The 26,840-nt window shown below is 39.7% G+C and overlaps 1 protein-coding gene across 5 annotated transcripts in view; it reads right to left on the bottom strand.

Moving 5' to 3' along the window:
• The window catches only part of ankrd12 (ankyrin repeat domain 12), a 35,372-nt gene that overhangs the window by 2,206 nt on the left and 6,326 nt on the right, over positions 1-26,840 (bottom strand). Inside the window, exons 2-12 of one of the 5 annotated variants that reach the window (XM_067475528.1) lie at positions 23,900-24,069; positions 14,938-15,051; positions 10,336-10,486; positions 9,189-9,260; positions 8,624-8,764; positions 6,962-7,165; positions 6,472-6,614; positions 5,831-5,978; positions 986-5,388; positions 363-461; positions 47-190 (exon numbers count right to left, since the gene is read on the bottom strand). In XM_067475528.1, coding sequence (XP_067331629.1) covers positions 47-190; positions 363-461; positions 986-5,388; positions 5,831-5,978; positions 6,472-6,614; positions 6,962-7,165; positions 8,624-8,764; positions 9,189-9,260; positions 10,336-10,486; positions 14,938-14,997 — 5,565 coding nt within the window. In that variant the 5' untranslated portion in view covers positions 14,998-15,051; positions 23,900-24,069. Of the gene's footprint in view, positions 1-46; positions 191-362; positions 462-985; positions 5,389-5,830; positions 5,979-6,471; positions 6,615-6,961; positions 7,166-8,623; positions 8,765-9,188; positions 9,261-10,335; positions 10,487-12,790; positions 12,911-14,937; positions 15,052-23,899; positions 24,070-26,840 lie in introns of those variants that run through there. The other 4 variants (XM_067475529.1, XM_067475527.1, XM_067475531.1 and 1 more) reach the window with 4 other exon arrangements.

A 26,840-nucleotide genomic window follows, 5' to 3' on the forward strand; every position in this document is an offset into this window, starting at 1 on the left:
ACCAGGCTAGCGAAAAAGCCCACAGGTAGATTTGTGTGTAGCATACCTGGACATCTTGAGGCATGTTGTAAACTTCAGCATCCAATAAAACTGTGCAGGCACTGAAAGGCAGAGTCTGATTGGCTAGTGTTCTTGCTGCCCGATAATGGACTCTTAAGACTTCCTGCTCATTTGATACGATCAGTTTTTCCTAAAAGGACAAAATTAAGTCAAACCATTAAACACCGAGCCTGAATGTATTGTATCTGCAACCAACAGGCGTATTACAAAATCTCTGTAGGATGTAACTTGCGCTCGTGTTTAAACCTCTGAAAGAGATAAATGTAATCTAAACAAAAAGCTACAAGAGTAAAAGTACATACTCTTTCAATGCTGTGTTGTAGTCGTAGTTTCATGCGAACAACCTCTTGCTGTTTGAACATCTCCTTCAGCTGCTCGGGTAACGATGGAGGTGGTGTTATCTGTTCAGAAGCAAAACACACACACACACACACACACAAACACACACTTATCAAACCCCCAGACTGATGCAGGTTTGCAAGTCAGGTCCAGAACTGAAATTTTTCTTGTTAAATATCAAAAATAATGAAAATAAACAGCTAAATATTTTTTTTTTTTTTTACATTGCTCTTTGATAATCAAAACCCAGTCCTACAGATCTAAGATTAACATCAAAAGAATTTATCCAACAAACATAACTCTTAATATGGCTGGGAACACTTTCGATCTGCAAGGTCATGGTTATCCCAAAGGTGCTGCCCAGTGGCAATACAGACAAACTATATTAGACTGTGAGCAACTGAACCTTATGTTGGTTTCATTTAGAGTCCAAAATACAAAATCTTTAAAAATATGCACGAGTCCATATTTTGCACCAGCAAAATCAGTTTCTTAACACTGGAATAGCCAATTTTCTGTGGGAAACTACTGAATCAGGAATTCGTAAACAAAATCTGAGAAGATGAGAAAAGAATGAGGCACTCACTGTTGGTATACAGAGCTTGCTGAGTGGGTTCCCATCTAAGAGGTAGGATCCGTTGAAGGTCACATATTCGTCATAATACTGTGGTGGTTGGGGGGTGACGCTGCACAACACTTTGCGCTTCTCCTCGATCTTCTTTCGGATATGCAGGAACTCGTAGTAAGGGTTGGCCCTCTCCGTCTGATAGGGTTCAATCTCCTCCAGCTTTAAAGAGTCCACAATTGCAGCCAGAGATTGCTGGCCTCTCTCCTTCTCCTGGTGATTCGTGGAGCACGGCTGAGAGGTCAACACTTTGGGCATCTTTCTCTTGCGGGGATGAGGAACGTGCATGTCCACTTCCTCTTCTGCGGTGCGAACTTTGAGCTTAGCGCCTAAAGAATCTGACTCCCCCTCTCCAGACTGGGGAGAGGAGCTCCTTGAACCACTGCTGCCAATGTCTGACTGAGCTGCAGACTGGACAAAGCTTTGACTCTGTTCTTCTACAGCGGAAGAAGATGATGACTCTGGTTGTTCGTCAGAAGGTGTCACTTCCATCAGCTCTGTGGTGGCCTCTGCTTTCGATTCATATAGATCCTCAGCAGCCACACTTCCCTCAGATGAAGAACTCTCTGCTGGAGCAGAAATATCATCAGCACCACAGTTTTTGTCTGAGATCTGTGGCATGTCAGTCATCTCTTCAGCCTTAAGTTCTGCTATCACAGAGGACACGCTGTCCTTTTTCTCCATCTGAGCATCAATACACGGGCCTGCATTGTCACTAGAAGGTCTTGATTTCTTGCAGTCAGGATTATTTACATCCATAGCCTCTTCAGAACATTTGGACTCTGAGTTACTTTTTCTAAAACTTGGCAAGGACTCTCCAGTAGTGGAGCAGGGAATGTGTGAACTGGTGGATGGCAGAGGACTTCCCACCCACTCTGTCCTGAAGTTTTCGGAAACAGTCTCTACGCTTTCTTGTTCTTGTCCATCGACGACCTCAAGTTTGTCTTTCTGGTCAGAAACCTCTGTGGTACCCATGTCGTGCTGCTGAAGGCTCTCCACAGCAGAAGGTAAGAGTGGTTCTCTCTGCTGGAAGATTTTCATGTCAGCGAGCTCTGATGATTCGGCAGACAGAGTAGCAGCATGTACTGATAGTTGATCAGATTCCTTGTTACTGCATTCTGCATGTGAAGTCTCTGGACACTGGATGTCCTTCACAACAGGAGATTCAAAAGGAAGAGCTTTCTGTTCTGTTGAGCCAGTTTGAGAGCCGCTACCTTGTGAGAGGCTGGACTGTGAAAGAGCCAGGTTTTTACTAGGAAGATCTTTGTTTAACATTTGTGGTGTTGAGCAGCCAGGAGCACTCCCTTCTCTGTCTGCGACTGAATCAACCACTGCATTCATGTACGCTTGACTACTGAGGCTCTTTTCTGTTTCTCCTAAGTTTTCTCTTGTTCTTAGTTCCTCACTGGGCAGACTGGATTTTGGTATGTTTTCAACAGCTTTACCCTCAGTGGATGAGTTTGCATCCTCATCCAGAATAGCCCTGAGGTATGGAGTCTCATGTCGGTTGGACAGCATTGTCCGGTTACTCTGCTGAACTTCAGGAAGACTGTTGCAGTCTTTAATGTGAACAGATGACGATCTAGTGGCCTGTATGACAAGGGAAGACTGGAGGAATGCAGGCTGAGAGTCTGACGCTTCCAGGTTCATGTCAGAGTCATATTCACCATGTCTGGGTGTTAATGTTGTAGCCTGACATGAATCCTCTGAGCTAGCAACAGAGACCATGGACACAGATCTGGACATGAGGCCACAGCGTTCGCTCTCTGGTCTGGGTGATCTGGTCAGACAGTTTTCCACAGCTGACATAACCTTTGCGCCGATGGAAGAAAGACTCTTTCCGTCAAGAGACACTGTTTTAGGGCTTGTGCCATCCTTCAAAGGTTTTTCTCTGCTGTGAAGATCAGAAGCTTCAGAGCTTTTTGAGCGCATTATCTCCTTGCTCAAACACTGCTCAGTCTTTGTTCGATCTTTAGGTCTGGACTTCCCTGGGTCCGCTAGTGGACGTTGTTTAAGTCTTTCCCGCTCTTTTTGCTTGATTTTCTCCAGGTGTTTTCGATGCCATTGCTCAATCTCTTGGTCCTTTAGGCTGAGCATGCGCTCAAAACTGGTCTGCATCAGGTCGTCATTCACCAGCCTTTTCTCTTTCGGCTTGGTGTCCCGTGTTGCTGGCGTGGCCTTTGACTTGGCCTTGTCAACATCAGCCTCGCTGAGTTTGATCTTGCTGACTTTGGCCTGTTGGGAGCGGTCTTTGCTTCTCTCTTTATCCTTGTGTCTCTCTGAGTCTCTGTCCCGTTCTCTCCGGTCGCGATCCTTTTCTGGTGTTCTCATACATTCGTCCTTTGATTTTGAAGATAAAGACCTGCTGTTCTCAGACAGATAGCTCTTCTTCTCTTCTAAAAGTAATTTCAGATTAGAATTTGAAGAAAGAGCCCCATCTTTAATTTTATCTCTCTTCTTCCTCTCACAGTCTTTTTCTTTGGAGCGATCAGATTTACTATGATCTGTGGTCTTCTCCAGAGGTTTTCCTTTCTTATCAGAGTTTGTGCGATCCTTTTCTCTATGATCCCCAACACTGTATTCTCTATCAGAACGTTTGTCGATCTTATCTTTATTTTTCCTGTTATCTTCATGCTTTTTTGTTGCAGATGAAGATTTTAGTTTCTCATTCTCTTTGTAGTTTTTATCTCCAGGCGAGTGGGAGGAAATGGTTCCCGTTCTCTCCTTTTCCTTCCAACGATCCACTGAATTCTGAGATTCAGCTTTGTCAGTCTGCTCTGTTTTAACCTTTTTTTCTTTGTCAAGATGCCTTTTCTCCATTTTTTCTGAATCCTTCTCTTTTCCTAGAAGCCTCTTGTCAGTTTTCTCGCGTGAGCCTTTTTCAGAGGGCTCCAGCTGTTCCTGATCAGCTGTGATCCCACTTATGGGCTTCTCTTCTGTCTCTTCTTTCATGCTGTTGCTCTGCAGTGACTCCTCAGGAATCCGCCCCAAGCTGTGGCAGTCCAGCCTCTCGTCACGCTCGCTTAGCTTTGAATCCTTTACCTTCTCCTCTTTACCAGCAGCCTCCTTTTGGCCTTTTTTCACAGCCTTGTCTTTTTCTCGCTCCTCTCTCTGTCTCTTGTCCTTGCTGCTGGAGTGTTTGTCCTTTGTGTTCCTTTCGTCTTTGACAGGAGAAGAATCAGAGCTCTTCTGAAGCAAGTCTTCACCTTCCTTTTTCGTTGGCAAAGGTTCTTCTGTCTCATCACTTTTGAAAAAATTCTCTTTCCAGAACTCTCTGTCAAACTCCAAATTCCTGTGGCTGTCTTTCCTGGCTTCCTTCTGCCTGTGGCGGCTCTGCTCTGCCTCGTATTCCCTCCTGTGTTTGTCCTTCTCCTTGTGTTTAAGTTTATGCTTCTTTACTACTTTGCCGTCTACGTCCATTTTCCGCAAGGCACCTTCATTGCTGTCTATACTATTTCCTATGCTGCCATCTTTGTAAGGGCTCAAACGACCATCGTCTCCATCTACACTCGAGTCCTTCTGTTGATGTTTGCTCTTTTCCTTGTGCTTGCACCCTTTGGTGCTGGAGGCTTCAGTGCAGTAGTCAGCATCTGTGTAGTGGTTATATTTGACACCGTCCATCGGACAGGAGCCGTCACTGATGGAAACACACATCTTAGTATTTTCCTGCTTCAGTGGTGTTTGTTTGTCCGTCAGGCTGTGGTTTAGTTTAGGAGACTTGATGGACGACAAATGGAAGAGGTGGACAGAAGAGTCATCTTTAGGACTGAAAGACATCTTGAATGAGTCCTCCTCTCGAACCTTTTCTGTGCTCTCCGACACAGTTGCGAGGGAGAGGACCAAAGATTTGCTGTTTTCTTTACCATCCTCTTGGTTTTCCTTGTTTTTATTCTGGCTCTTGCTTTTCCTCTTAACTTTGCCCTTGTCCTTTTGCTCAGCATTGTCCTTTTTAGACCTTGTATCTGCCTTGAGGCTCTCTGAGCCCTGAGAGCAGGTGGGTGAGTTCCTTTTCTCTGAAATGCTTTCGTCGCTTGAGGTATCTGAGCTGCAGTGAACATGAGAAGACTTTTGTTTTTTGGACTTAGAGGAGGAATCCCCCTTGCCACCCTGCTTTCCTGCCACGTTATTCCTATCTTTGTCTTCCTTCTCCCGCTGCCGTAGTTCCCTCCGGAGAATGTGCCTGTCATTCAGGGCTTTACTAAGATCCTCCTCCTCCTCCTCATCCTTAAACTCGTACTCATCCAGCCCTGGCACGGAGGATGATGCTTTTGTGGCAGGTTTGCCTTCTGAGTCCTTTTCAGTATCAGAGTCTTCCATGTTGTCATCCACACTGGATGGATTGACAGATGGTGGATCTTCAGACTCTGGAGAAGAAAAGACTTATTTTGATACACTGTATAATTCAAATTAATAATTTCATACAAATACACTTATCTAACAGTAAATGACTTATCTGAACGTGACAAATGGAGTTTTTCCCTCAACAACAGGTTACATTGTATTTTGATCAAACTACTTATTTTGATCAAAAAAAGAAACATTTATATTGAACTTGTCATGAAATTAATCACCAGTGCAAGTAAAACATTCAACACCTTCACTTCATACAAGTCCTTTGTAGAGAGAAAGCCATTGTAGAGATTTAATGTTTAAACCCACTTTGTCCAATAACAGTGAACCTCATGACGCAAGGTGCGGTAAATAGGAATATTAAAATATTAAATTTATATTACCCAGTAATATTAAACTTAATATGTCACTTAACACAGGAGGGTGTCAAGTTTTGCACAGGTTTGCACTGCATACCTGAAGAGCTGTCATCTTGATCAGACAATGGCACCTCTCCCTTTAATAGCTGCTCCAGCTCCTGGGAGTCTGCTACGTCCACTGGCCGCTCCCCACGCTTGTTGGCCTGGAAAGCATTTCCACCATGACGTAGGAGCAATTTGACAACCTACACAAAACAAAAAATTTATATTGAGAATCTCCACATACAATTTGTTAAATGTAAATCTGAAAACTTTGAATTTTGATTTTAAATTACTGCCTAATGGAGAAACTCAACTGAACAAATGTTTTCAGTACATACAATTATACAGATAAGCAGCATAACTTTACACTTTAAAACTGATACTATAATCTTGTTAGTAAAGGCTAAAGGCACCTTTAATCACAGAGAAATCTATCCACACACTACTGTTAAGATATCTGTTGTCATGTTTAGTTTTACTTCAGGCAACAACCCAAGATATCCTCCAATTTTAAAAACACTACATTTTGGACTTAACTCGGACTTTAATTGGTTTATGAGCTACAGTATGCGTACAGGTGTACAGTTGCTACATGACTAAATTTATGTATCTTTTCTTCTCACATGATCAGTGATTATACATGTGCAGTTTACTTTCAAGTCATACAATGATGACTTCTTCAAGTTAAGCTCTTACATCTTTATGTCCGCTGCTGGAAGCATCATGGAGTGGAGTGTCATCATCCAGACCCTGCGTGTTCACTTCTGCACCTGCTGCTATTAAAACCTTGGCCACATCATAGAAACCAAGATTACAGGCTTCATGAAGAGGGGTCCAACCTGGTGATAGCAGAAAGCATTGAAAAGTTTAGAGACTTGTTTTAAGAACTCACAAGACTCTTCTTATTTGTGTAACTCTTTCAGAGAGACGACATTGTAGGTAAAAACATAACACTGTACACAAAAGCCTGCATACAGAAAGTAAAGTGCACAATGTCCTTGTTTTCACGTGATATTACCTCTGAATTAGCAGCTGTTAGTGATCTTTTGTCCTTAATAGCTACATTACATTTAGTCATTAGGCAAACACTTTTATCTAAAGCAACTTACAAGTCAACTTTTACAGTAATAGCTACCATCCAAAAATGAAAAAAGCTGTAAAATGATCACTTCCTGGGGGCCTGTACCTGCAAAGTCTTTGACGTTGACATCAGCTCCAAGGCTAATAAGTTCTTTAACTTGCTTGGCGTCCCCCCGGATGGCTGCCATGTGAAGGGGCGTCTCCCCTCGCTCGTTCCTCTTGTTGACCTTGTCCTTTTGTCGAGATGATGCGCTACTTGGGACTTTCTTTTGCACAGGAGTTGTTTGAGAGGGGTGACTGGGTGTGGAGTCTGCGCACAGACAGAGAAGAACAGTATTTAATTGATGAGTTCATCTGTTTTTGTTTCAGGTAGTGGCCACCTTGTTTACCTTTAGTTTTAATCAATCTAATCATTGTAAATAGATCATAAAACACACAGAAGAGAACAATATATATTTTTTAAGCATATTTGAGCACAGTATAATGATCAAATGAAATCTGAATGTTGAACCCCACTTTCAAGATAACAGTCTAATAAAATCAATGATATTCTCCTGAACTTATTTCCCCAGAAATCCAAGTGTGAACGCTCTTAAATAGATCAAGCATATCCCTGCCAGGTTTATTTTCCCTGCCAGGTTTATTCCTGTCATTTTCAGTGTAAATTAGAACTACAAATGACCAAACATAGACACTCAGTCTATACTAATAAGATTTCTTTAAAATGTGTCCACTGTAGTCTCCAGAGACATGATGGAACTGGATCCAATCAAGACAAAAAATGCAGTGGAAAGCCCCAGTGCGCATCTGCCCAAAAGGACAAGTGCTTTTAAAGCGTTCTGGTGACAGACAGACAGGTTACTGCTTCTGAATTGGCTGCATTGTTGAATAAAATAAGAATAAGCAGTGTGCACAGACACTGTGAGTATAGACATTCAAGGTGGCTGGACTCATGGGCTGAGTTGCCATGAAACAACCCAACTAAGGTTTGAAAATTAGAAGAAAAGGACAACTAAATGTAGATTATTGGAAGAAAGCTTTATGAACTGATGAGTCTGAGGTGATCCAAGTGAAAAACATGTGTCAGACCCAGAGTTCATGTAATGATGATACATGCCGCCTAACACCATCAGTAGGACGCTTTAGCAATGGGAGTGGGTGATCTGCATCATTTGCAAGATATCCTCAATCAGCATTGATGGTGAAGAGGCATAGTAAACCTAATTCTTTATTGCACAGAAATGTGGTTTTGACAACAAGGATTTTCCTGCCTTTCAAACACAAAACAATTTCTAATATGTGTGCATGCACAATATAACTACTACAGTGCATGTAAATGCCTTCTCTGATTACTGGCATAACCTGATTTCTGAGTAACCAGGTCACTTAAGTACATGTGAACACACTGACTGAGACAGGTTTTACTGGAAAGCAGACAACCTGTGCTCAGTACCTGTGCATTTTCAACACGTATCCATTAACCATCAAACTACTATCATTTACAAAAATAACCTCTTTCAAATATACTGGTTACAAATTGGATGCAAACAGAACATTAACTATTAAAAGCTTCAGAAATACCACATAATTAATTGCCATCTTCCCAGGTCAGCAGTTACATTAGAACACTCATATAAAAAAAAGAAAAACTACCTTAAAATATTAAGAGTTTGCATGTCATGTATGCATAAGTATGACTCATACAACAATAAATATGATCTCAACCATGTTGAGGATGTGTTTATAGTGAGAAAGCAGGCACACAAACCTGGACTGTTGGCAGTCATCTGCATGAGGAGAGCCATCTGTTTGCGCTCTGACAGAGGATACCCAAACAAAAGGTTGGGAGCTTGAGACTTCTTGCTCCCAGTCTCCTTTTTCACCTTCTTCTTGTCTGGTCCATCTTTATCTGCAACCCAAAGAAGAATATATTTTAAAGAACAGTAAAATTTTTTTATTTCTAACAGCTATTTTATCATCACAGTGACATTGTTTTCTTCCTCCCCTTGTATCTGTTGAGCAAGCTGAGAAACAGATGACAAGCATGAGGTTTGAAAAAGAAAGAAAAAACAATTGAAAAAAGAAAAAAAACAAAACAAACAAAAAACTGCATTCTCTTAAGCCAGCCAAGTGCAGAAGGCACACCTCGAGCACCCCGTTTCCGTTGATCGTTTGTTACCAAGCACAGACATGCGTGAGCCGTAACAGGGTAGATGCAGGGCAAAAACACACACACATGCATGTGTGTATGTGTGGGTACAGCAACACTGTAGCGTAAAGTGGTTGTCTTGATTGGAGGACACGGGGGCCGAGGATCGGGCTGCAGCGATTACCTGCGTATATCCTGCAGGGAGGCACTAATCTCTCTCCCCAGGTCTCACTCGACTGGCCTGGGTCTGAGTCATCTACAGTGCAAAGCAGAGAATACGGGGAGGGGAGAGATGAGGGAGGGGAGAGCAAGCGAGGGTGGAAGGGTGGGAAAGCACTGCATTAACGCGCACACTCTCACCCTCCTCATCTCACATGAGCTCAAACACAGACAGACACAAAGGCAGACTCGCACTCCACGGCACAGATTATGAGTCATGGCAACACAGAAGACAGGAGAGAAGATCCAATCCGAGGTGGTCAGTGAAGTCATTAAATGCCTTCTTCCAACAGCTGCTCAACACAGGACCTGAGGGGGCACTAGGAAGAGACTGCTGCGAAGGCAAAACCACCCTCCATGCTACTTTAGGTTTATATCAACATGTAACAGAAATTACACTCAGTGAATTCAAAATGAAGGGTTCTTAAAATGACGCAGGACCACACAAGGAAAGTCATTACGTGGAGCTTTTCTGTATACACAAGGTAAATATGCAGGACTAGGATCAGTCTGAGCAACACATTTATGTTAATTATGGCTGGATGATAAACTAAAACTACTTTTAGGTCTTAGCTCTGATGTAAATGTACAGTTTAAAGGTCTAACAGACAGAAGCAGAATAATATATTTACACACTTAGAAGTGTCAAGATTAAGACTAAGTTCACAGTCTCCCCAATGTGAAGCTAAACACTCGAATGAAGCATTGCGTCTGAAAATCTATGACCATATCTGGGAAGTCACACAGAGAAGTCATCATTGCAGATCTTATCACAACCCAGCATTCAACACTAGGCAATATTTTTGTACTTCCCAGCTTTCTTAAAACAGTCTGTGGCTCTTATTTCCATGCCAAGTGGTTCTTACTGCAGATCTAACACTTTAATACTGGCTCACAAATGTATAGCTGTGTTTTATTAAATAACTTATTTTATTGGGTAATTTCCAAACACAAGTTGATGTTGTAGACTTTGGCTATCACTTCTTAAGCATGAGTAAATAAAGAAAAGATTCAACAGCAGGCCACCAGGGAGCAGTGTAAGGACACGGCAGTAAGCCAGCAGCATGGTTTTTGGAGGAGGAAGAGAAAGGTGGAGCAGCAGTAGCCCTTACCGGTGTCAGAGTCTCGCTCCTCTGTCCGGGGTGGACTAGTTGTGAAGGAGAGCTTACGCTTCATGGAAGACTTGGCTTTCCCTTCCTTCCCCAGCAATTCACTCCGGTCCAGCTTCGGAGTTTTAGTAAAAGGGGACAATTTTTCTTTGCTCTGTCGAAAGTGAAGAGAAAGTATAATCAGAGATGTCAGATAGAGCGAAGGTGTGAGCACATTTGCAACTTATCATTACATGTACACAAACAGAACGCAGCAAAGAATAAACTAAGCCAGCACCCTTTAAAAGCTCTGATTAGAGGCACAACAAATTAAGGGTTGTAATTAACATGTGGGTAGTGCTTCAGTTGAGACTACAGCTTGCTGAAAGCCAAAACTAATATAACAAGGCGCTCATGATTATGTTACAGGTGGTGTTGTGTCTCTGCAACATGTTTCAGTCTTACAGGCAGGCAGCAGGTTTGCATGTGTGAGTCACTAACATCTTCTTCCCAAGGCAAAGTTCTCTGCCATGTGAAGAGTGAAAGACCAAGAGTAAGTGTCATACATTTACAGAAAAAACACAAAGCATTTGGTGCTTCTAGGGAGTCTTGTACAGCAGTGAACTGAATATCTGACTGTTGGTCAGGCACAACAACGAATTTGTAGAAATGAAACCGTAGTGGGAAACCACCAAGGGACATATTAAAGCATTTGCTGACAAATCACACAAACAAATTCATCAAAAGTAAAAGGCATTGATAGAGTTGTGTGATATAGGCTTAAAACTATCTTTAAAAAAAAAAACAAAGAAGAAGTCTGGATTGGCATAATGTTTTTTTGGCACAGCCTTCCATCCAGCTTGGTATTATCATGGGAGACAATTATCACAATAGATTGTAGATGGCACCATATGGTATAGCAGTCCTCCTTGCTAGGTAAGAAATCGAGCTAAATTTGCATTACAGCCCAGTACCATCAAGATGTACCTAATATTGTGGCTAGTGAGTATGTGTCACAACTGACACCGTCCACAACAACAAGCCTATAGAGTAGCACCAGAAATATTTGTTTATCCCAATCTTCTACAGTTCCCATTAACCGGTTCTTACACGGATCTGCAGACAAAGATTTTTCAATACCACTGCTTTTAGGGAGCTGCACTTCATGTAGTAAATACATTTCCAGCAGGAAGAAAAATGTTTGCAGCGTAGTGCTCCTTTGATCCCAGTAAAGCAATATGCCAGAAGTGCAAGTCTGAGGTTTCTGGCAGTGTTAAAAGTAGGAGAGTTAGGCAGAGAAAATTGTCAACTCTTATTTATGGAGAAAATTATTATTAAGTATTGCTTCAGTCTCATTGACATACACTATATACCCATTAGGCAAATTACCAAAAAAATCAAAAAAACAAAAAAGAGAAACTGCACAAGACATTGTACCAACTAGCACAAAGCTGCTTAAATATGACCACTGTCTCCAATGAATAATACGGAAATTTAAATACTCACATACAAGTCACATGTAAGACAATTAAAGTAGCTGCTAAATGGACTGTGACAGAAGATTGTTTTGTCACCTCCTGTGAGAATTAACTCTGATCACCCACCCATCTCAACTACACATACAAGAGCCCTTAAAATGGTCAGCACCAATGGAAATATTACAGAGCCCTTAAAAGGGACATGAGCAGAAAACCCAGCACCCAGCAAAATTATCCCGTGCTCACAAAAAAGATAATTTGTGCACACGATAATTTGTCCGGTGCACGGAAAACAACTCATTGCAATCAAGGTGTGTAAAGCAAAGCTTTGACTGCCTGTATGTGCTGGTAACATTACCCAATCCTAAACTTAAAACCCAGATTTGCATCCCGTTATTTTAGCCTCTAGATTCTGATATGAGAAATTCTTGATTGTCAGGATGCTGTCATTTTAACAAAGTGATGAAGCTAGCAATGTTACATAAGCCATACCTGAAACATGCAGAGATTAATTAGGTTTGGTTTACATTAGGTTGTAGTCCATGTTCAGTTTCATTAGTTTTTTCGGCCATTTTGTCACAAGGTCTAAATTTAATATTTAACAATGATCAAATGACTGGTCTGCATCCACTTTTTAAACTTAGCTAGGAAATCAAACCAATGAAATATTCCTACGAAATAGGAATCAGATGTGTCATAAGTGCATGTTTTATTTTACTGGCAGGAAATTTTATGCCAGACATCAAGTCTAAGTTCCCCAATTAAAACGCAAATAAATTTTACCATACAGCAGGATACGTGAAATGATTTTCAAAAAACAAAAAACATAGATAACAAATATTAAAGTTCACCTTCAGAAACAGCCTTTAATGAGATTAAGTTTCCAAATGCCAAACAAATAACAGGAAGTTCTATTTAAAAATGTTCATAAAGAAGCATAAACGTATGATCATTTAACATCACTGATGAGCCAAATTAAAATGATATTAAACAGTTCTTACAAACCATCAGTCCAGGAGGTTTCACTTTAGTTGCGTACACTCCTGTGTGATGCAGGAATGCAGATCTCTGCAGGCAGTCAACCCTTCACATAACACACCTGGATTGCACCCTGCTGTTTCCTGTAATATGATCATGTTCATCTACCTAATAATTCTCGGGGACTCGCATTACATTAACTGCTGTTTTCAAAACCATAAATTAAGACTTTGGGGAAATCAAACCCTTTTAGATTCAGGTGTAGTTTGAAAAAATAACTTATGTAGTTAATTTTTCTAATTAAAAGATGCTTTATTGTTAAACAGAATAATATACTACAGACAAAGCAAGAAGCAAGTCCTTGAAACCCCCAAACTTGTATAGTTTATCTATATAGGTCACATCAGCAACACAAAAGCAACATTTTCATGTATTTCTATATAGTAAGCATCAATTAGAGTTTAACAGTCAAAAACAATTAAAAGTTTAAAATTCAGATTTGGAACAGTTCTGGCTTAAGTATCCTCTTCATTCCTGTTGTAAGTCTGCTTACTAGGTAGCCTTCAAAACAAATTTGTAAATTGTAGCCCAGACTATTTTGAAGGATCCTGAGCTCAGTCTACCACACAAACAAGTGAGTACACCTGTAACCACTATGACAAAAGCAAGTGTGATTAAAGCTAAATGCATAAACAATACTACGAAGAACAATACAGCTTGCTTACTTTTTTAAAACGTAAAAAAATAAGCCAACAACAAAAAAAGATAATATTCTGTAGCCTACTGATATAAACCAAAACAGAGTTGCAGCAGTGGTTAGGAAGTACAGAAATAGCCAAACTAAGAATAACCAAGGTGCGGTAGCCACCAGGCACAATTTGCAATTTATGCAACCTTTTATTGAAATATATTCAATAGACAAGAATGTTGTTATACTGACCAGATGTGCACTCAGTTCTGCTGTACAATGAAGTATATTTGTTACTGTAAGTGCAATAGAAATAGTTAAAAACCTAATGTGTAATTTATCAAATCATTTGTTAAAGAGGTATAACACTCAGCATGTCATATATACAGAAAAGCACTATTTTCAAAATATTTGCTGACAATCCCATCCACAACAGTATTTCACGTTTTACCTCTTGCATGCCCATTGTGATAACAGCTAATTATTTTTAACAAGCTAACGTTGACCATATTCTAAAGGTTTAGTCAGTCAGTCAACTCTCTTTAATTCTGACTATTGTTTAATGGCTATAATAGCTGCTCCAAACTCACAAACCAGAACTGTTCTCTCTACTTGTCTCATCCGGTTTAGCATTTTAATTTTACAAATATACCTGATGTTTTTAATGATTAAAATGTTCCATTTGTTTCCAGGACAATGTTCTTGAGTTGCAATGACTTTGCTTTTCTAAACTTTAAATATTATTCCAAAAACAATATTCAGTTAAATCAAAATATCAATAAGTTCTAACCCTTAACTGAAAGCAGCATTTTTGCTGTGATAATGAGCCAATTAAGAGTAAATAAAGTGCAGAATATTACACTTAGGGCTGGGGAACATGTTGTGGTTTCAGGTTTTATTTAAACGCCAGCACCACCATTTTTCTGAAGTTACAAGTGTAATGTAAACTGCTGCCAATGTAGAGACAACTGCATGTGTGCGAGTATCCCCATGTGTTAATAGTGGCTCCCTAATGGGCACAAATCATTTACAATATGGCAGAAGTCTTTTTCACCTCTTGTGGTCATAGGTGGGCCCATCACTTGCCTTTGTGTGCAGATACAGTGCTTTGTGTGTGTGTTTTGGAGGCATTAAGGGACACTGTAGAGTGTGAGTAACCTGTGCTATGGAAGAGTTACTTTTTGATTATTGTTGCACAGCTTCCCAGTTATTCTTTGCCTTTTTTCAATACATGAATGAAAGAAAAAAAAAGAAACTTACTAGGGATCTTTTGTTTGTTTTGTTTATAATGCACATGTGGCTTTAATTAATAAAAGTATTTTGATTTATGTTTTGAGTAAATGTGGACAAAGAAGAGAAAAAACACTGAAGAAAAAGGTTTTCACTTTTTTTTGGCAATGTAGCCAATCCCCAGATACTACTAGTAGTCTTGATGAATAAACCAAATAAATCAAGTGGTAATGATCCCTTGTGCTTTTGTACCTTCTTCCCCGCCTGCTTATCCACCATGGCTCCATCTCGGTCACTCCCAGGTTTGGCCATGGTGCAGCACCTGACTAGCTGTAACAGTTACTGCACAGCAGGGTCATCATGCACCTGAAGACAGAAAACACAGTAGCAATGAGAAGGATTTCCACTCTGCCACATCACTCAGTGACTGGCTGCCACATCATTCAGTGATTGGTTGCCACATCATTCAGTAACTGGTTGCCACACTTGTCTTCAGACATGGTTTAAACTGACATTTTGAGCACCAGAAATGTAGGGGACCTTTTTAAAGACAAGAACAATTACATGGTGATTCTTCATAGACTCTTTACAGACTGTGGCTTCTGATTCACAGAAGAAACAAGGGTCAACTTAAATGACACTTAACCCCAGAGAGAAGTTAGTGAAAGTGTATGAAACAGTACTACTACAATGTGCAGCTCAGCTGTGTTTTAGTATGTAGGTTGAGGGGGATCAGTATTCAGGGAGTTTTACCAAAATTTCCATTGCACTTCTTGATAATGATCTTCAAAAAAAAAAAAAAAAAAACACAGGTAGGAAACAAGTACAAAAGGGAGTGTGAATCACAGCTTTAGGGGCTGTGAATAGGGAAACCTCTCCCTGCATGTTGTCACTCTAGCCCACTCATCCACGTAACCAGGCTTCTCTTTATTGTGGTTTGTGTCAGCATAGTAACACATGCAACAGAGTCAATGGGGACACTGTGGGTGCCTGCTGCCACTGGCGAAAGTATAACACTTAGCTGAACATGCCCATGAAGTTGACAAGACATTTGTTATCATGTAAAAGATCTGCAGTCATGAGATCCTCCAACTTTTACTGTTTATTAAAAAAAAATAAAATTTTTAAATCTTACCCTACATAACTCCCCCATGCAGTTTAAATTATTTTAGGAAACCTACAAGCCACCAGAAACCACTAAAATCAATGGGACAGCCCCATTACTCAACATCCATCCAATTCCAAATTAACTACAATACATACAGACAGCATTCATTTTACCAAGAAAAGAACTAGCATTGTGTCTATGTATACTGGACTTATACAGATAATTAAAGCGCCTGTACAAAGTGTCCCAACAATTAGGGGGAATTTCTTGCAAACTGCAACTTGTCAGAGCATATAGTTGTTTAGATAAAATAAAACTGAAAACATGTGACGAAGTTCAGGGAATCACTGTGACTGACCCTTAAAAAAAAAAAGCAGTCTTTTTTTTTAAAGGGGAAAAAAAAAAGAAAAAAAAAACTACACTACAAAAAAAAAAAAAAAAATAACTACACTATACTTTTTTTTAGTTAGAGCTCTGCTGGCATATCATATCCATACATGTGATTTTTTTCTAACAAAATTCACATTTCAAATTAAGCAATGTGTTTATTACACGTTTACATGTTTATTTCACCTGAATCCTCCCTGTCCATTAATCAGGGACACGTTTAAGCTGAAAGAACTCAGGTGCATTTCTTTTTAGTATAGCCCCACAACCATAAATAAAATCACTACATATCTCAAAGGAATTCAACATTTGCTTTGTCTGGACATCTTTAAAAGCTTTGCTGAGCTTGAGCACTATGGCAGAGTTGACAGGTATTTTGTCAACACGCAGCCCCACTGCACAGCCGAGGTCTGTATAAAGTCCATCATTAGTCAGCAGATAGCCAATGTACAGCAACAGTCTTTCAGGCAGCTGAAAGGGAGAACTGAGCAGTCCACAGTAAACACATTGGTGTAAAGGGGCTTGTGTAGCTGGTGTATTAAAGCAGCACGGACAGCCTGAGACTGGACCAGAAAACAAACGCTGACAGGACTCCGATCTGGACGAGAGACGAGGCGAGGAGGGTGTGACTATAATTACAGAGGTATTTGGGCAGTCGCCAGTCTGGCATTCACATTCATTGCATTTCATGAGCAGCTCGTGGCTGCATAAACCCCAGCAAGCTCTGCCATTAACCTTGGGCTTTTTCAAGTTTAAATCAAACCCTGCCTTGATGACTACTATATAGTTCACAGTGACTAAAGCTTAGACTAGTTTGGCATGAGATTCCTGTGCCGTTAAAACTGAGCGACAATCACCTAACCCACTGCAGAATCACGATTATAAAAAGGCTCAGAGAATTAAGATGATGAGACACAGAACAGTCTAAAGATATGCTGTATAGTAAATTATGCATTAGCCCAAAAAAAGACACCAAAGAAAAAAAAAAATGCCACTTTTGCTGATAATGAATGTTTTCATTATTTTCCCAATTATTTTCTTTATTCCCCATTTCATTTATAAAATGCTTAAAGTTTTAAAATATCAAATAATAATAACGCACACACACAAAAAAAAACTGCAAAAAAAAGCAGAGACCAAAGAATAGTTGATTTTTTCACTTGACCGCTAAAACAACTTATTGTCAGAAAGAATTTGTCAATGAATTAATTGACTTAATGGCAGAGCTAAAGCTAGGAAATCAATACTGTTGCATTTGACTGAAAAGTAATCTGTAATTATTTTAACCAATGTTTTTTTTTTTTAGAAAAAATTTCAACCACCTACAAAATCTTAGTTCTAGCATCTCTAATGTGAGGATTTTCTCCTTTTCTTTGTGATTTACATGTTTGGGTGTCATGTAATCAAATTGTTTTAACAGTTTTGTATGACCAAAACATCCCATCAGGGTTTTCCATCAGGGTTGCAGGTCTTATTTTGGGTCTTAATTTTTGAAAATCTAAATATTCACCCGCATTCAAACCAGTCAATAAAATCCTAAACTAAGTATGCGAAGCAGAAGTCTCTGCACTTAAACTCCACTGGTTGCTGACTAATAACAATACCAACCATCCATCTCCATGTAGTGCTGGAGCATGTTAGCAGAGGCAGCAAAACCACTGCATCAGTGCTTGTCCCCTTATGTAGGGGGTGGGAGGGAGGGAGTGCATGATGGTGGTGATGTAGCTGGGATGGCTGAAAAGCACAGTACGGAAACCTGATCCACTGACTGCAGGATGGGACAGGGAGGGAAGAGAGCTAAGAATAGCACTGAGCCTGACACACACAGTTCGCCACCATCGTCAGGAGTAACAGCATCGTAACTCCACTAGAGCTTCCAGAGTACTGCCTGCTGTGAGCTCTCACACAAACCATGCGGAAAATAAATGCGATTTTCCCTCAGTGTCCCATGTGGCTGAATTTACAACTGTACACACAAAGGAACCTACTGAAAAACTAGCCTTGGATGCATGTGTGTCAAAGGGCAATAGAGAAATATAAGTAAAAAACAGCAGGAAATTATTATTAAAAATAGACATTCTACAGAAAAGCTACAGTGTTTCCTGTTGTGTCCCTTTAAAAATCCTGCAACACACTCAAAGAGACATGCTATGCTTACTGCAACAGTAAACACACGGTCACATGGTTGTGCGTGTCCTGTATGCTGTCAGGCTAAAATGATGGGGGAGGTCTCTCTCAGTTGCGCATTCAGTCCAAGCCTTCATCTCCTCCTCCTGCTGCTGCTGCTGCTCCTGCTCTGCCGACTCCCTAATGAGTAGCAGGACAAAGCCGGGCACAGAGGCCTGAGTGCTGAGACTACAGGAAAGGGGCATTAAGAGGCAACAATACCCAGCAGAGAGCCAGCAATCTCTAGCATCATCCCACATTCGCAAAAAGCCTACATGTTTACATAAGACATATTGAAATGCCTGCAAAATATGCTTTACACGGCATATGTTAAATCTGTTATGTGCTCTAGAAATGTTTAGCCTAATTATTTCCTATTGATTTGTGACTTGTGTAAAATGCCATGCAAGCAAAAGTGCACAACATCACACGGCTAAAAAAAATAGAAGATAAACAGGCTTAAGGGTTATCTAGCTGAGCTTTTTAGCCAGTCATTCAATCCTTTTGATTTAACTGTGCACCAAATTTAAAAGCATAAATCTTCAACACCTCCTGTCACTGGGTCATCTGAACAAGGCATTTCAACATGGACAAACAAACAGCAAGTGACACTGGATGCCTCAAAGCATCAGTTCACCTCTCTCTACCCTAAGCCCAGACAGACAAAACATGCCACTTTAGACCAGAGTCTGGCCTTTGTTTCAGTTAGTTTTTCAGATGCAGAAATGTGCCAGCCATGTTCCTGGGTTGAAGTAAGAGGCTTTGCTTCCACGTTTCCCACGTGGGAAAAGCATAGCTACAATTGCCTAAAATGGTGAGCAAATGCTCAAACAAGCACCAGGGAACTGCCAAACAATTCACAGGAGCTGATAAATGTTGTCAGGATGCCAGCCACTCCAACAGCTTACCATTTATTTATTTAGCACCCTAAGTTAAACAGGCTAGTAAAACCGTCAATTGATTTTGAAGTAGTAGACACCAAAGTTCTAATTCTATCTGATGTGCAGTACCATGGAGTATACTCACAATATTCATCCAAACGGTCAAATCATGTTAGATTAGCAAAACTACTGTCAGGACACCAAAATGTCTAGCTTAATTCATAATAATCCAAGCATTAAGCCGTTGTAAAGCCCAGACATAATGTACTTTGTGTCCTAAATGTGTATTCTTATGCAAGATTGAGAGCTAAACTGCTTCACAGACCAATAAATCACTTAAAAAGCTTCCATAAAAAAGAAATAGCCCTGAATTTACAAGAGATGGGCTTAGGGCATGGCTCACAAATAAATCAAAAGTCTCATAAAACAGCCTAATGTTTGTATGTGAATGGAGTTCATAGGGTTAACTTTGCCGGCAAGCTCAGCCCAGGACTCACTGAGCACGCCCATTAAATTGGTGTGAGGGAGTGTGAGAGCCTTAAGAAGCCTACCGCCACGACTCAGAATGTAGGTTAATGACCAGATACCCAAGCAGTGGACAAGAACAATGAAGCCTTTACTGCCGATTATCGGTTGAAAGGGAAGGGGTTAGAGCAAAGGGCAGGTCTTGTGTGTGGGTATTGGTTCCTGCACAGCATCCAGCTCACATGACTGAAACGCACTCGAAACTTCAGCTGTTTAATGGAAACACGAGGATTCAAATTCCATTTTAAAATTAGTAATGTATTGGTATTAGCACATATTAAAGTATGCAGGAAATGACAGGCATGCTACTACTTTTGTTTGTGTGAAAAAATATGTTAAGTATGTTAAGTCTTTTTTAAAGTTAACAAATAAACCCGTCTTTTCATCTTTGGACACACTTCTCTCCCTTAAGAAAACACCTAACCGTGATTCCTTTTAACACAGGAAAAGTTGTCTTTATGTTTAAAGCCCCATGAGTCCCAAAAGCCACCTAAACTACTATAAAGCTAAACATCAGCAGCAAAAAAAATTTCACCACCTTTTGGAATTCTCATCTTACTGGGTTCCATATGAGCTACTAGTACAGCTGTGTGAAAAATAAAACCACGAGGGGAAATGCTGTTTGTTTTCATTATGACATTCAAGACACAACTCCAACTACACTTGCCAAATCTTATTGGGCTTGATGAGCTGCTGATCCGATCAAAGGCCCAAAACAAGCCTGCCTAAGCTGTGCCAAAACCACAGCTCTGCAGTGCCCAATTAAGTGTCAGAGGCCAGCGCGTAAGGGTTGACACAGCACCTCCATCTTCAGACGGGGAGGAATACGCCAACACTTGAGCAAACAGTCTTTGATCTGCAGTAATTCAGCATGAAGATTAGTAAAAATGTGTCATTTCAGTGTACTAGCAAGGTAAGATGGTACAGATAAATAAGTCATAGTCTGCAGAACCCCTCCCCACTGATACTAATCTACTATTCACTTTAATAAGACTATCAAAAAAATTCTTGCTGCACGATAGTATGACAAAAACTAGTATTTGCTAATAAAAAAAAAATTATGCTCAGTATTACACAAATGAAGTCATAATAATAATCATAACTTTCAACGCTAATTCCAACCCTCTAGGATTTCACAGTTGTATTTTTGTGATTGTTACAGACAAAATGCCTAGTTTCACAGCGGCTTTTCAAAAAATAAAAATAAAAAATGCATTGCAAGTCGCAATGCTTTTAAGCATTTGTGAGAACGTTTAAGGAAGTAAAATTTGCAAAAAGTGGTCAGTAAAAAGTGAGATGCGTTGTATAATTTATTATGAAGCAAAGGCAATCTACTGCATTGACAACAAACCTAAACCATGAGCACACATGCAGTTAAACAGAAGAGTGTGCTTTGGAAAAAAACAAACAAACAAAAAGAAAAAATTCAGATATGACTTCATCGGAATTTTACAGCCATTACGGTCATATTTTAAATGTTGTGGCTTTCAGACAGGTCTGTAGTGAGTACAAAAAATGTCTTTCAGCTTTATTAATTATCTTTAATCATCAAACAGCCACTGGTTGAATGGGTCTCTACATAGCTGCAATATTGAGAGGGGCAGCGCACATTTACGCACAGCACTGGCAACTTAATTGTTTCAATTTCCTTCCTCTTTAGTATAACAGACAACTTAGAGATCAGATCAGAGATTCAGAATTTCTATAGATGCTGTGTTTACAATAAGATGATCAAAGTTGTCCATATTTTCAGCTCAATTTCACATTTTCTATTTGTAATGTAGACAGAGTCATTTAGACCAATAGGCTGTGGTACCTAATGTAAATGCATTAGGTACCCCCCCCCCCTTCAAAAAGGGCTCTTCAGATAGAAAAAGTCACTGACCCCTGAACTAGACAAACCATAAAGAATGCCAATAACAGAGACCAGACTGCATGCGGCCTGACAATGCTATGACAGTTCACCTTTAAGCACCTCTGACCGTCGTTGAGTGGCCCAGCCAAAGCCCAGACTTAACCTAATAGAAAATCTGTGGAGAGACCTGAAGATGGCAGTTAACAAATGCTTCCCATAGGGCGTTGTGATATTCTTTCTGTGATGAGTCACACAGACATTTTTGCTATATGACTTGAATAGCTCAATTTAAAAAGGACAGATCTGTTCTAGCATGATTAGAGTAATGATTGTAGTTGAAACACACCCGACCTATGCTCTTCATTGTCCTGGCAGCGTTTCCCCTAGAAATGTTTTAGGCACAGTGGCACGTGGACGATAGAGAGCAAAGGGGCCACAGAGGAGCAGGCAGAAAAAAACATGTACTTCAGTTGGATTTATACAAAATACTTCCTACAGGGTTGTGTGAGGTTCGATCATAGCTCTTTGCATTTTAGAATGTCTCTCTTCATTCATTCACTACAGCCCCTTTCAGACATGCACTGGAATTCAGACATTATCCAGAATTTATCTGGAGGGGATGTATGTGTGAACGCAAGTGCCCAAGTCCGTTGGCCCTGACATTACTCAGATTATACCCAGACAGATCCCTGCAAAGTCTAGATTATCTCCAACCGAGCTCACTTGTGAATAGAGGAGATAATACCACGGCGAATTCACCACTAGTGACTCGGCGTGTTGATGACGCCCATTTCCTGCGACTGCCGTGAAACCGGGCAAATACAAGCACCATTCTTCTGTTGGTAAGGGCAGACCTGGAAATGACCAAACACACACAAGGAACAGAACAAGATTCTGTGGTATACGACCAGAATACAAAGCACACTGTCACTTCCGCAGCTTTCTTTTTGCGTCATGTCATGCCCTCTGCTCGAAGTGCCCAAGCACCACCCCTGGCCCAATTACACAGCCTTTCTTCACAAGTGAGAGCGCATCTCCCACGGACTCTCTCCTGATGTTGGCTACATGGCTCAAAAGGAAACTAATAATGCCAGAACCTGATCCTTCTGACATTTTCTAGAGTTCATGTCTGAAACAGGCTTACGTCACTGTTCTCGCTTTTACCAAGCTGGGGAGGAGGGGGCAATTAAATGGTGAGGTTAGGGAATGCAACGGACTAATCATACAGCCTTTAGTAAGTCAACAACATCTATCTCCAGTGGATGGTTATTTTTTATTTTTTATGTAAATAAAAGGTCATGGAGTGGATGTAGGAAAGGCAGTGAAATCTGAGCACAAGAACAACTCTCGGATCACTTGTACCTACCAGAAAGACTGTTTTCTTCTGATCTGATCGATAGTGAACATAACCAGATTATAAAAATCAATTTTAGCCTTTGGTGTCCTGCCATGCCTGTACTACTGTAGTGGATGCATTGCCATGAATTCCTCACTAGGTAAGACAGATGAGGGACAGCTGGTGGCTGACTGAAGAGTATGGGGAAACACATCAAGTAAAATATTTGCTAACCATGTTCACTGTGAGTGATACTAAAACTATAAAGCAGTTTAATGCATTTGTTAACTCACCATGAAAGTACTGCATACAAAGTAATAATTACATATAACATCATAAATTTGACAATATATAACGTAACACAATTTGACATTACATGTCCTTTTGCTGAACTCACACTTATAGCTCTTACATTAACTTTATGTTTTAGAGATATAGAACTGGCATATTACGATGTCTAGAGTGGACCATTATAATGGATGACACCGGTTGGTGTGGGTCATGGGAAGTGGTCTTCTGCTGACCTGTTTTTTTACTTTTTATCACCAGTCACCATTTACAAATGGCACTGCACACAGCCATTTATTTCTTTGTATGTATACAAATGGGATCCTTTCACTCAATTCATGATGTTGCAAGTTTTAACAATTAATTCTGTCCAACCTTGCAAATATGAATAGATTTATATATATATATATATATATATATATATATATATATATATATATATATATATATATATATATATATATATATATATATATATATATATATATATATATATATATATATATATATATATATATAAATTATAAAAACATTGCAACGTGCATCACAGTTTTGTAGAAAAGTTAACATTAAATTAGGCATTTTAGGTTGCTTCACTGTGACAAAACTGCCACCATGTGTTTGTTTAAGCCAGTAAAACTGGCAATGTACATTTAAAGTTTTGTCACCTTATGCCTTGTCTACACAGAATGTGTAGCTTAAGCAGCATATCAGAGCAACTCCTGCTGCTTTGGTCCTGCATGTACCTCCAGACAGGTGGTGCACCAGTCTAACATAAATTGTAGGTCAACCACGTTTTGGAAGGGAGAAGCGACTTCCACATCATGATGTCAGCCATCTGTGAAAATTGAAATCAATCATTATCATCATACTCCTTCCTCCTTTTTACTGCTGATGAGATTCATTCCTGGCCAAATATTGCTGGTAGAGGGAGGGGGCTGGTTTTGGAGTATGAGACTACTGTTTCAGAAAGAAATCTGCAAGAGCTTTAAGATGCGTGGCAAATCAGGCTGAACAGTTAGCATACTTGCAGTCAGCTTTTGTTTTAGAATTTAGCCGAGAAGGTGGTTAACATACCAATGGTAGATAAGGAGATAATATTAAGTTTTCACTTCACCATTATAAGTTATTAAGACTAGAAAGGTAGGCAAAAAGAGCAACTGGACTCATGTAAACAAAAAGTACATTATGTAGTGTGCAAAAAGCTTTCTGAAATTTCTGAAACCACTACAGTTGTAAATATTCTCCAAAATTTCAGGAGTTGGGCAAATCAAATGAAAAGCATTTGAAAACACCAAAATATTGTCACTAAGTATAATTAATGTTTCACCACAATGTTAACACTGATATGAATGTCACACGAAAGTGTAATCACCTTTCACCAACTCAACACAGTCTGGTGTTTAAGAATGAAATCTGTCTTTTAACTCATTCCCCTTTAAATCTTTCTTTTAGTGCTGATTGAGTTCTGCCTTAATTATACTCAACAATTTGTGCAAGTCTGAATGTAACACAAAACTGGATAACTTTAATGATAAAGAGGCTAGTTGCTGTCCTCTAATCTGTATGGCAATATTAACAAGGCCTCATTTGAATTATTTGTAAACCATACATTAATTTTTTTTTAAGTCAATTTCCTATAAAAATAAAAAGATCTGTGTAATTTCTATCCTATATAGAAACTGTGCATTTTACTACCCAATATGGATTTCACAGAGGAAAAATAATAATGATATGATGTCAACTAAAGTAAAAAAAAAATAAAAATAACTAAAGACAGCGAGCTTAAAAACAACCTGTTTAAAATCTAGCCTTAAATCATGCTTTATACTTAAAACTAGTCTTAAAACTAGTGTGAAGATGGTTCAAATAGACTACGTGTTGGTTGCTTAATATTATCTAGTAAGTAATCTAAAAACACAAAAAAACAACAAAAAAAACAAACTTATTCTCAGATGTGGCCATTCTATATTTAAAAGACAACCTAAATAGCCGCTTATATAGCGCTTTTATCAAAACCGCTTTACAATGTTGCTTCTCATTCATCAGACACACACATACCGATGGTGGGGGCTGCAATGCAAGGTGCTCACCTGGCCCACTTGGAGCAACATGGGATTCAGAGTCTTGCAAAAGGAAACTTTAACACATAGCCAGGAAGGACTGGGAATTGAACCACTGAGCCTGTTGTCCATGCCCAACTTTAGATATTAACCATTGAAAATTAAAACAAGCACAAACGTGCAGAGAATTAAAGTATCATGAATAGTAAATTATACCACTGTCAATAATTGACCAGTTCAAGGTCAGAGTAGTAGCATTTCGCAGAAAGGGACCTGCAGCAAACCCCTCAAAGACACACACACACAAACCTGTCTTGTGAATGAAATACTTATATTTTGAAACAGGAGGGTCCTCAGCAAAGCATGGTCACTAACTGAACCAGCATAAACAGGATAGGACTGCTTTCTTTGGGTCCGTAAAGTGAAATCAGCAGTGCAACAAAGAATGTAAACTACACATCTGTTGTCAAATTGTCCCCCTTAATCTAATAACAGATATGATTATCTCTCTCATGACTCATTCATAAAAAGGAAACATTTAAGTTCATTTAAGTTCATTTTGTTTTTAAAAACCTAGAATGTTGAAATACAACGCTGCTGTTTCTTCCTCCCCCTTTCCTTCCTTTTGCGTTGTCATGCTATGTTCAGGGTCCTGTAAGAAAATCTGTCTCTCAAACAGTTGTGTTTTAAATAACACTGAATTATCGAGGCAACATCAGCTGTTCCACACGGCAGAGAAACTCAACTCAACGTACCAAAGAAAAACAACACTCTGCACACATTGAGATCCTGGGAAATGCCTGCACATGTGTAATCAGGAGGCTCCACCCTTATCAGAGACAGATGTACAAACATGCTCAAACCCACACTTTCTGGGCCTCTCGAAGACGCAGATACTCTGCTACTGGGGCAAAATGCACAAGGGTTGAGGCCTGGCTAGAGGCACTTCACGTCATAAATAGTACTAGCACTTATTTCACAGTCTTGTTTGAACTGCAGCACAATAAATGTGGTCGACAAGTTGAAGTGAAAGTGATACAGAGGAGAATTTTAAGCTGTCTGCAGCAGAGGAAATAGATCATTTCTGCTGCTGACTCTGTGTTTGGGATTTTTTTTTCCATTTATTGTCACAAACTTTCCAATATTCACTCTACCATCTACCTTCACCATGACCATGTGTGAACATGAGCTGCACAACCAACATGATGATGATCAACAACAGTAATTTCACAACATTAAACAGACACTGGCCTTTACTTTGCTGAGGGGGAGGAACTATTTTTTTTTTTTTTTTTTTTTTTAAACTGACCGTTTTGGGGGGTTTCCCTAAACATAGAGCCCTGGTGTACTTACTCAAAACAAAAAAAACAAAAAAAAAGAGGAACTAAATAATGTTGAATCTAAATACACAATACAGCTGAAGTACATTCAGAATTCATAAGAGCCCTGGGTGGCTGGTGAAATGCAGCAGGATGATAAGATTAAAAACAGCGAACGACACTAAAGGGTCTCATAAGAATGAGTTTTAGGGCTCATCCTGACTCTT

This window comes from Channa argus, chromosome 14 (genome assembly GCF_033026475.1).
Source record: "Channa argus isolate prfri chromosome 14, Channa argus male v1.0, whole genome shotgun sequence".
Lineage (NCBI taxonomy): Eukaryota > Metazoa > Chordata > Actinopteri > Anabantiformes > Channidae > Channa > Channa argus.